The sequence below is a fragment of the Carcharhinus amblyrhynchos genome, chromosome 10 (genome assembly GCF_965287045.1).
Source record: "Carcharhinus amblyrhynchos chromosome 10, sCarAmb.v2.hapA, whole genome shotgun sequence".
Classification (NCBI taxonomy): domain Eukaryota; kingdom Metazoa; phylum Chordata; class Chondrichthyes; order Carcharhiniformes; family Carcharhinidae; genus Carcharhinus; species Carcharhinus amblyrhynchos.
Window position 1 is genome coordinate 78682377 of NC_137333.1, and position 12147 is coordinate 78694523.

Genomic DNA, 12147 nt, shown 5'->3' on the forward strand with positions numbered 1-12147 from the left:
AATTCTGTGGCAAGTAACTCACTTCCTAACTCTCAAAGCCTGTCCTCCATCAATAAGGTACAAGTCAGGGGTGTGGTGAAATATTCTCCACTTGCCTGACTGAGTGCAGCCCTAACAATACTCAAGATTTGACATCATCCAGGGCAAAGCAGTTTCCTTTATTGGCACCCAGATATTATTCAGCTTTCACTCCCTCCATCACTGATGCATTTTCTCTAAGCACACAAGATGACAGATGGCAACCTTCAGGGTTCCAAAGCATAACATAATGATCTATATGAATACGGGGATCTTCTGTTTCCAATGTGCATGTGAATAGCTTAGCCAGAATTGTACATTTTAGATTAGAAAAGCTATGGTCAAATTGTACAATACTCAAGCCAGACAGCACTTGGTGAATATGTCCATTTCCGTTTAGAGAGGAATCAGGAGGCTGAAATCCAAATATTGTGAGTTCTGAGGAAACGACAGTATGACTTTGGCTTTTCCGCTTGGAAATAAGGGGGCAGAAATTAGAATGTAACTGCATACCAATACAAACTGGCCACAGGTAACACTTCCTGTGTTGGATTAGTTATGGCAATGTTCCTATTGAAATTGGACCTTGGGCCTCATCTAAATTGAACCAGTGAGCTGTAGACATCTGCAGCACATCTCCAGGCAGTTTACTGACAAAGTGGATATTTACTTTGGGTCATTGCAGCATTGCTGGTGGCTTTTAGGGTGCTATCAGTTGAGAATGGGTTGAGATTCAGGAGAGACTTAAACAGGATGCCGAAATTGTCTTCAGGACTGCCATGAAATCTGAAAGCTCCACAAAACTTAGCTCTTTGGTGATGTCTCCCAGAAGTTTCTCTAAGGACCATTAGTTCGATCACAAGTAGACTTAGTTATTCTGAATGCAGCATGCCTGAGGAACAAAACAGTAAAATGAGGAGATAAGAATATTGATCTGAGCTGCACTTGTATACTCTAAAATGGAACACCAGTAAAACGGGAAATAAGAATACAGGTCAGAACTGTTCTTTCCTTTTGAGTGAATGCAGGTGCTTAATATAAAGAAAGAAGCCTAAAATTTGTATTTCTTAGCATTCCCAAAGGATCCAGTGCCAGTTTCAGGTGTGGACTCTATGCCAATCCTGGAGCCTTTACTAAAATTGCTGGTGACAGACTTCTTGCATTCTGCTATCATACAAATAATTGTACATTTATTAATAAGATTGTTAATCATAAGAATTTGTTAAATTGCTTGTGCCATTATATTTTAGCACTTTACCATTATTTAGAACTTTGCAAGAATATATTCATGGCTGAAATCAAAAACTACAAATAGATGAACTAAAGTTTCAATGATGGGCCATACCATCTGAATCTCAGGATATGTAGAGTAGTTGGAATGTTTGCACATAAAGTATATACCATCATACTTTTCCGAGGATATTCCTGAAATTAATTAAAATATTACAATTATTTCTTCATCTTTGTAGCTGTTTGTGAAGAATATAATATCAATTATTTAATTCTTTCTTTTCTTTGCTGCTAGGAGAAACTATTTTGTAATTCTACACCTGTACAGACCTCGCCCATTAACTCACTGGACTGCCCTAACAAGAATGTGAGGTAAACCATAGGCAGTCAGACAGTTGAGCTTACATATGTTTGAGAAACAAGATCCTCTAAGAATCATTTCCATGTGAAGTTGGACTTAGTTCCTGTTGTTTTTGATAAGTCAATTTCAATGGCACTTGACGATAGCAATTTGAACTCTGTGAACAAAGATACTGGAGATTTATACCAGAATGAATTAAATTCAAGACGGAAGGTTAGCCTTCCACCAGAATTCTTGATGGGGTCTGATAATTATGAAAAGGGTAATAGACACTACAGGAATGCAGAGCAAATACACTTAAGGCGCCCTAAGAAAAGACCTTCTATTTTTCAAGGTAGGAAATGTTTTTATGATGTCTGTTGATTGTGACTGAAAATATCAAACAGTGTTTAAAATATGCAGATTGCAGTAGATTTCAGCTTAAAATGACATTTAGTTGTGCCAGTTTAACTATATGAACAGAGAATTCTGAGCAAAATTAACATATTCGGGTGTGTTGTTGATTTTAAATAGCACAATATGGTACAAGTACTATTTCATAAACAAGAGTTGAAAAAATGCCCATGGAAAGAACCAGTTTATGACTAAGTTGAACTGATGGTTGCGCAGCTCGCAATTGGTAATTATCTAAAGTTATGCTTTGCATTCCTCTGTTCCAGCAGAGCCTGAAGATTGTTGATACGCGTAGTTATTTCAACCAAATCACGACATGCTCTACGTGAGAAAGTTGCTGAATATATACTTCAAAATTACTGTGAAGCAATATAAAATTTTAGGGCAATTGGCAATGATTTTTATGTTATTAGTCATTTTAATAATTCCAGAAATGACTGAATCTCTGACAAGGCCAACATTTATTACCAATCCCTAATTGCCCCTTGTGAACAAAGCTGTGAGATACCATCTTAAACACAACTGAATGACTTGCATTCAAGCATTTCAGAAAGCAGTTAAAACTCAACCCCATTGCTGTGGTTCTAGATTAATGTATGGTTGATCCCAGAAGCAGGCAGGACTGGATAATCCTGCCCATGCTTATCATTACTGATGCTATCTCTTCATTCCAATGTATTTATTTATTTGAATTTAAATTCCCCATTTGCCATGGTAGGATTCAAATGCATGGGCTGGAATTCTTCAGCCTTGTACTCTTTGCTACTGCTGCCAGTGAAAACAGAAAATTTGGCACTCATCCAACACTCCATTCCCAGCAGCGGGGCTGGAGAACCCCAGCTGCAACCAAGGCTACAGAATTCTGGCCTGGTCTCCAGTGGGATCAAGTCTCTGGACTATTAATTCAGTAATATAATCACTACGCTGTCATGCACATAAAACATCCGTGCAAAATATAGCATACATGATTTTAATTTTAAGTAATGAAGTAAGGTGTGTACTATATTTCATGAAGGAGATGACTGTTCCTCCTGCAGTATTCCTCATAAGCTGGGGTCAGAGGTACAGGGGGGTGGTTAGGTGGGATAGGTTGAGAAATGTAGGATGTGAGATTTTGGTGCAGAAGGGCTTGAAGTCAGAGGTGGACTAAAACTAAACTGGTTAAAGTATTGGTCTAATGCAGCATTGTTCATGGTACGATTGCAGCAATTCTGTGTTGCTGATTCTCTATTTCCCTTTGTCTTTCAGTTTTTATAATACATTCTGAAATTGCAACTCCCTCCACTCCTCATGTTGAACTATTATAAGGCATGACAACGTTTGGTTGCATTCCTGATGTCATTATGTCAGTTTAAAATAATAGAGCTGGTGGGTGGAGTTTGAAATTGGGAGCCTGCCTGAGTCATTCAGATTTTATTTAAGTAGGTATTGAAGCTCATTGACAGCTCAATTGACTGGAATAATATACTGTCTGCAATAATATGCTTTGAGTCTGTTTGAAGCCATGTGGGGTTCCTTTTTTTAAAACGAGACAGCTTGTTAGAATAGGCTTAAAAGGTTCAGCTGAACCCTGAGTTTAATTTTAGTAATCCAAAGTTCTGTTATTGCTGGATGCTGTTTCATTTAAGAAGCAGAGTTTCCATTTAAAACTTGCCTTAATTAGAGGCCTTTTATCCTGCTGTGTGCTTCATTTTGTCCTCGTCCATCACCCAAGACTTTAAAGTAGTTGAAAAAAATGGGTCTCGGAGAGAGACACAACCTCTGGTGAAGAGAATGAAGAGGAGGTAGAGATGGCAAGTGAGAAGAGGAAGTGCAGATCAGGAGATCCAGGATGTGGTGGTGCATGAAGGGGCCAGGGCTGCACAATGCCAGGAGCTGATGAAGGCGTCATTCATCCTCAACAGAGGCATAGAAACAAAGCTGTCTGCAAATGTCAGAGGCAACACAGGAGAATGTTCGGACTTTCAAGAGCCACAATCTCATCACTCTGACGTGCTTGCAGGGGAAATCTCCTCCAACTGCAGTGAGACTCACTCGATGCCTGTACCTCTGAAGGTCACTGAAGCACTCAACTTATTTGCAACAGGCTACTTTCAGCAGCAATGTGAAGATCTCAGTGGTGTAATGCAATCTTTTACATGCCACTGCATCAAGGTCTTCATTGATGTTATGTTTCAAAGGGCAGGAATCACATCTCCATCACATTGGACAAGCGGAGTCAATTAGATAAAGTTGGAGGGCTTGTGGTAATTTCAGGTTTCCCCAGAGTACAGTGAGCCATTGATTGAATGCACATCGTCATAAAGGCTCCTGCGGAAACAATATACAACATATGAAGCTTCTGATTATGAAGTTTCCCCAAGTTTTAGAGTCAGGACAATATTTTTGAGTTTCACTACCTCATGCTATGCTTCCATCCCACTTCTCCCCTTTTCCATCAGTTTCTACCATTTGCCATCTCAAATTCATCTGTCAATGGACCTGGATGATTCTGATTCCAACAACATCAAAACCTCATCCTCCGATTTGATTTGATTTGTTGTATTATCGCCATATCCCAATACATGTGGCAATAAGTATTGTTTCTTGTGAACTATACAGACAAAACATACCATTCACAGAATACATAGGGAAGAAGGGAAGGAAAGAGTGCAGAATATAGCGTTACAGTCACTAATATCAGGTTGTAGAAAACAATCAGCTTAATATATGGTAGGTCAATTCAAAAGTCTGGTGGCAGCAGGGAAGAAGCTGTTCTTGAATCGGTACATGATCTCAGACTTTTGTATCTATTTCCCCAACAGAAGAAGGTATAAGAGAATATGCCTGGGGTGCATGAGGTGCTTGATTACGCTGGCTGCTTTTCTCAGGAGCAGGAAGTGTAGATGGAATCAATGGATGGGAGGCTGGTTTGTGTAATGGACTGGACTATGTTCTTTTATAGTTTCTTGCAGTCTTGGTCAGAGCAGGAACCATACTAAGTTGTGATACATATGGAAAAGAGGCTTTCTATAGTGCATCTGTAAAAATTGGTGAGAGTTGTAGCATCAGAACACTCCTCCACACCAGCTTCTCCTGACAAGGTGTATAACATTGCAATCATTAGTACTGTCAGTTCATTGGACAGCATACCACTAATGCATTCTTAGCAAAATGCTTAGGCAGCCTAGATACTGTGTACATCCTTCATCTGCACGGACTGCCAACCCATCATTCTCCAAGTGCACCAGAGCTGCAAGTGCCCACTGATATTGGCACTGATGGCAATGTCTTTGATACATCACACTTCCTTGGTGCTTCAACCAACCTCACATTATTCCTGCATCTGCACTGTTGCATTCTGGCACAAGCTAACATCTATTGAGGATTTACTCACCCTAGCCTGCCTCGTTCGATCATTGAACCTCATCTGACATATTGATCATGTTCACCTCATCAGTCCAATGCTGCCGATCTCTGCAGCTACCTCCTTGCAGACACGAGCAGGTTAGTGTGCATGGTAAATGCATGGGGTTAGGGGATAGAATGAGTGCTGGACTGGGCAAGATGCTCTTTCAGAGAGTTGGTGCAGACTCGATGGACTGAATGGCATCTTGCACTGTAAAGATTCTATGATTCTGTATATTTTGGTCGGGCTTCTCTTATTCATGCCAGATGGAATGAGCTGCACACATTGGTTCAAGATTGCATGTAGGAATAGTCTCGAGGAGTTACCATTAAATTGAGGGATTGGTTTTGGCCCTTCTTCCCTGCCTTTCCCTCACTCTAATGGCTCTCACATCCCTGCAGGGAAACATCCAACAACTCCTTCATGCAAGGATATGGAAAACTTGTTCAGGTTCAAAAAGAATGCCACCTCTGCTCAGTGGTAAAGTTCAGACACATAAGATCTCACAAAAATGCACAATCCTTTTACAAACTTTCAAATCTTTTAAGTTCCAATGAGCTTAAAATTCTGACATTTGTTGGGTCCTTTAAATTTCTGGCTGCAACTATGTTCCGGGTCACAGTTAATGATGACGGAGGTTGAATATCTCACTCTCCAGCAGTGACCTCGCGGATGTTCACCACCTGAAAGACTCAAATTAGCCCTCTAAACTCAATTTGTCTATTTCAAGGGTGGGCCCAGAAGACCGCCCACTTCCGGGTGCAGGTTTCACCCCTGTGCTGTTCAGACCGATGGCATGTTTTGCGGAGGCGTCGCCATTGGTCAACAGGGGGATCGACCAGTCTTTCCTCTGTTTTTCCAGTACCGGGAAAGCTACGGTGAGGGATCGCCGTTGGCGGAACTGGGAGATCCGCTGGCGGGAGTGGCCGAAAAATCCTGCCCCCTATGTCTTTGTATCGTTTGCGTTTCGCTTTGTCTTCTTTCTGGGACCAGATTTCCACATCTTTCCGTACCTTTGGCAATGCAGAATAAAAATTTTGGACATCATTGAATCCCAGTGCAAATGTTGTTTCTAGGTGGTAGATGGGATTAATTTACAGTTAAAGTATATGAGTGCCCACTGTGAGAAAATTGGAAGGGCGCCATGCGAGGTCCAGAAGGAACAATTGGTAAATTTTAAAAATATGCGCCTTGATGTGCGAAAGGCCATTGTTGGGAAGGTAATTAATCTCCTCTGGGATTGACTACTTTCGTCTACAGAATTCTCGAGGCATTTACTATGTTTTGAGATGAATTCTTGCCAACTCACAGCACCTTAAAGACAATTTGGGGCGTGGATAAAATCTCGGAGTAGTTCGGCAACTTTTTCAGATTGTCCCCACTATGACATCGAATTAGGGAGAGAGGGATTGAGAAAGACCCTTTTAGTTAGTTTAAAAATCAATCAAAAGCTGGAGCTCCGCATTAGGTTTTTGGTCACTGTTGCTGAAAGTAAGACATCTAATATTTGCGGTCTGGGTTTTAGGTGTGTCATAAATAGCTCTACATCCTGTTTTAGATTGAGATATTTCTGGAGCTAACTTGTTTGATCTGACTTAAGTGTTATGAAAATGCCTTGAGAAAAACGTACTAGTGGTAATTTACCAAAATTCGCTGGAGTCTGGAGAGCTAAGGCAGATTGGAAAACAGCAGAAGTAATGCCACTGTTTAAAAAAGGAGGTAGTCAAAAGGCGGGTAACTATAGGCTGGTTAGCTTAACTTCTGTAGTAGGGAAAATGCTTGAATCTGTCATCAAGGAAGGAATAGCGAGACATCTGGATATAAATTGTCCCATTGGTAAGATGCAGCATGAGTTCATGACGGGCAGGTCATGTTTGACTAATTTGGTGGAATTCTTTCAGAACATTACATGTGCAGTGGACAATCGGGAACCTGTGGATGTGGTGTATCTGGATTTCCAGAAGTCATTTAACAAGGTGATGCACCAAAGATGCTATATAAGATAAAGATGCACGGTGTTACAGGTAGTGTATTAGCATGGATAGAGGATTAGTTAACTAACAGAAAGCAAAGAGTGGGGGTAAATGGGTGTTTTTCTGGTTGGCGACCAGTGATTAGTGGTGTGCCTCAGGGATCAGTGTTGGACTGGCAGTTGTTTACGATTTACATAGATGATTTGGAGTTGGGGACCAAGTGTAGTATGTCAAAATTCGCAGATGACACCAAGATGGGTGGAAGAGCAAAATGTGCAGAGGATGCTGAAAGTCTGCAAAGGGAATAGATAATCTAAGTGAGTGGGTGAGGGTCTGGCGGATGGAGTACAATGTTGATAAATGTGAGGTCATCCATTTTGGTAGGAAGAACAGCAAAATGGACTATTATTCAAATGGTAAAAAATTGCAGCATGCTGCTGTGCAGAGGGACCTGGGTGTCCTTGTGCAGGAATCTCAAGGAGTTGGTTTGCAGATGCAGCAGGTAATTAAGGGGGCAAATGGAATTTTGCCTTCATTGCTGAGGGATGGATTTTAAAAACAGTGAGATTATGTTGCAGCTATCTGAGGTGCTGATGAGGCCACACCTGGAGTCTGTGTACAGTTTTGGTCTCCTTACTTGTGAAAGGATATATGGGCTCTGGAGGGGGTGCAGAGGAGAGTCACTAGGTTGATTCCGGAGTTGAGAGGGTTGGCTTATGAGGAGAGACTGATAGATGGGCTGTACTCATTGGAATTCAGAAAAATGAGAGGAGATCTTATAGAAAATATAAGATTATGAAGGGAATAGTTAAGAGAGAAACAGGGAAGTTGTTCCCATTGGTGGGTGAAACTAGAACTAGGGGGCATAGCCTCAAAATAAGGAAAAGCAGATTTAGGGCTGAGTTGAGGAGGAACTTCTTCACACAAAAGCTTGTGAATCTGGAATTCCCTGCCCAGTGAAGCAGTTGAGGCTACCTCATTGAATGTTTTTAAGGCAAAGATAGATAAATTCTTGAACAGTAATTGAATTAAGGATTATGGTGAGCACCGGGTAAATAGAGCTGAGTCCACAAAAAGATCAGCTATGATCTTATTGAATGACGAAGCAGGCTCGAGGGGCCAGATGGCCTACTTCTGCTCCTTGTTCTTATGTTCTTACATTTAGTGTTACAATGTAGCAGGACATGCATATCTATCATTAACATTTTGGGACTGCAAAACTCAGTGGATGGAATTTAACTGGTATGCTGCAGAATATAAAGTGTAACTTGCACTCTCTTGCTTCTGCTGGTACCCACATAACTACAATTAAAATTTAAAGTGCTGTGGCTTATTTGCATGAGAGACGTGTGTTATAGTGTTGAGGCTTTTAAGTGCTAAAACCGAATGTCAATGTATCTATCCAGCAGGTACAGGCAGTCTATAGCCTCTTGGACAAACAGGCAGGTTTCTTAAAGGCCACAACTTTCCTGCCCAACTCCATTACCATAAACATAAGAATTCTTGAGAGCACAAAGGTGGCATATATTTTTCAACTTAAATTTCACTTTTAAATATTTTGTATTACTTTGGTTTCACTTTATCTGTGTGGCATCAGTATTGAGACTAGCTTAGTCAGGGAGCTAAATCATAAAATTTATCTGCATGAATCATAAAATCATGCAGTGCAAAAGAGGCCCTTTGGCCCATTGAGTCTGCACCAACACATTAGAAACACTTGAACTCCCACCTAATCCCATCTGTCAACACTTGGCCCTATAGCCCTGAATGCTATGATGTGCCAAGTGCTCATCCAGATATTTTTTAAAGGATGTGAGGCAACATGCCTCTACCAGCCAGCACATTCCTGACCGTCAGCGCCTCTGGGTTAAAAAAGCTTTTTCTCACATCCTCCCTAAACCTCCTTGCCCTCACCTTGAACCTATGTCCCCTCATGACTGACTCCTCAACTAAGAGGAACAGCTGCTCCTTATCCACTCTGTCCATGTCTCTCATAATCTTGCACACCTCGATCAGGTTGCCCCTCAGTCTTCTCTGCTTCAATGAAAACAACTCAAGCCTACGCAACCTCACTTCATTACTTAGATGTTTCATCCCAGGCAGCATCCTGGTGAATCTCCTCTGCACCCCCTCCAGCGCAATCATATCCTTCCGATAATGTGGCAACCAGCACTGTACACAATACACTAGCTGTGGCCTCACCAAAGTCCTATACAACTCCAACATGACTTCCCTGCCTTTGCAATCTATGCTTTGATTGATAAAGTCAAGTGTCCCATATGTCTTTTCCACCACCCTATTAACATACCCTTCTGCTTTCAGAGATCTGTGTACACACAAGTCAAGGTCCTGTTGTTCCACAGAACTTCCTATATCCTACCATTCATTGAGTACTTTCTTGTCAAGTTACTCCCTCCAAAATGTATCACCTCACACTTTTCAGGGTTAAACTCCATCTGCCACTTACTTGACCATCTTCTTGTGGCCCAAAATCCTCTGCTTCACTGTTAACCACCCATCCAATCTTATTAAAGATAAGGTTGCAAACTTATTAATCCTACCCTCATGTTGTCATCGATGTCATTTACATAAATGACAAATAATAGGGGACCCAACATGGATCCCTGTGGTATGCCACTAAATACTGACTTTCAGTCACTTATGACAATCACCAGGCAAGACTGTTCCCTTCCTGTTGGCGAACACTTCAGCGGTCACGGGCATTCTGCCTCTGAACTTTGGGTAAGCATTCTCCAAGGCGGCCTTCACGACACATGACAGCGCAGAGTCACTGAGCAGAGACTGATAGCCAAGTTCCACACACGTGAGGACGGTCTCAACCAGGATCTTGGGTTCATGTCACATTATCTGTAACCCCCATGACTTGCCTGAAATTGCAACATCTCACTTAGTGTCCTATCTGGTGACAATACACATCTCTTTAACCTATGCCTAATGCTATCGCCACTCACATTGCATCTTTAAGACTTGAATAGCAGGTTATCTGTAAAGATTCACATTCTAATCAGTATTCTGTAAACTGTGTGTGCCTCTATATGCCCTTCTCTGATCAGAACCTTCCACGCACCTGACGAAGGAACGGTGTTTCTGAAAGCTTGTGGGTTTACTATCAAATAAACTGGTTGGACTTTAACCTGGTGTTGTGAGACTTTTTACTGTGTTTCAGCCACTTAAGCAGCACACAATAGTCATCACAAACTGATGGTTATAGGAAAGTTAGGGAAATTTATTTATTCTGGAGGAAATAATGTTGGGTGGGATTTCAGGCCATCCCTACTGGTGGAATCTGCCAGTTCCCCGAAGAAAACCCCCCGCCACACTGGGTTTCCCATTGTGTTTTATGTTCTTCATTGACTGTTCATGTTAGTGTGCACTGTTGTACTTGCTACAGTGCAGAACATGGCTGAATGTGCAAGATCAATTGGTCCTCCTTTCTATGCTTTGTAAAGGACATTGTTCAAGATCACTTGATAATTGGAATGTTGCTTGATAATTGGAATGTTGCTCAATAATTGGAATGTTGCAGAGGAACTCAAGACCCTCTAAGGCTCTGCTAGCCAACATCCTGAGATGAACCCGCATGTATAAAGTACTGATACTGCCACTTTAGGCCCTTCATTTTCTAACCTTGACTGACGGTTTCTACCACACTGAGGATGCTAGGTTCTTCTCATTTCATGCCTCCATGCCCCCAATCCACCCTCCATCCTTTTTTGGATACCTCTTCCACTCCTCCATGACCCTAAAATCCTTACATGCCCATGCTCACCATTGTCTTGGTAATAAGCCTCATGCAAACTGTTATTTTCCAGCTCCACTCTTTGGGCTGCACTCTTTTCACCTCTTTCTACTCAAGGTGTTACTTTTTCTATTCCCCCTGCTTTAGGCAGGCACTCTGAAACCTAGTACAGGGGGTTGGCAATCCCACCCTGCCCCTCCATTAAAAGTGGCCTAATGTCAGGAAACTGGCGTCATTTTAAATAACTTATGCTAGTATTTAAGGATATTGGCTTTAAGTCAGTTTAATTTTATGTTTCTGTATAAAAAATGGTTAAAACATTAGTTAGTTTCATGATAAAGATGCCTGCATGTCTATGGGTTTTGATTTTCATTCTAAACTGTACCTACAATGTAATTAAAATGTTTATGACATGAAAGCAAATAGGGCTTAAAGGAAAACTAAGTTGTTTCTCAGCAACCAGAGGCCGACCTAGGACAGAAAGAACTTTTGAATTAGTTTTAAGCTAGACCCAGGAGAAGCTGGACAGGACCAGGGAGCTGCAGAAATCAAGGGGTTGATTCTCCTATCCTGCTGCACTAGTTTTTTAACGCAGCGAGCTGAGAGAGACTTGCATCGGCCAATTCGCGGCTTCACGTATGCGTTCCCGCCCCAATAGTATCTCCCAACCAAAGTTTTTTGGTGCTGATGGAAACACACTGAAAATCAGCTTAATGAAATTTGCATTCATTTACATATCTTCGCCCTTGTTAGCATCTCCCACCTCTCTGGCATGATGTTACTCTGGCATGGTTTACAAAAAAATACACCTTAGTGGACCTTGTTGCCATCTGGCAGCGGATGTCCCCGGTGAAGGTCCCCCTACAGAGGGATCCTCCCCCATTTTTTGAAGGCCTGGGGTGGAGGCTGGTGCATGCAGCAGTACCTTACAATCGTACATTGCACCAGTTCACAGGCTCCCAAGAGATATGCTCTTTTTGCAGTCTTGCAGAGTCCATGGACCATGTCTATGTTATGTGTAATA

The 12147-nt window shown here is 41.7% G+C and overlaps 1 protein-coding gene across 3 annotated transcripts in view; it reads left to right on the forward strand.

Moving 5' to 3' along the window:
* Nucleotides 1–1643: 1643 nt before the first annotated feature.
* The window catches only part of fryb (furry homolog b (Drosophila)), a 360066-nt gene continuing 349562 nt past the window's right edge, over nt 1644–12147 (forward strand). For all 3 annotated transcript variants that reach the window (XR_013888056.1, XM_080197438.1, XM_080197440.1), the window contains exon 1: nt 1644–1943. Coding sequence is in view for 2 of the 3 variants with exons in the window: in XM_080197438.1 (XP_080053564.1) it covers nt 1739–1943 (205 nt within the window). In the remaining variant the exon portion in view is untranslated. The remainder of the gene's footprint in view (nt 1944–12147) is intronic.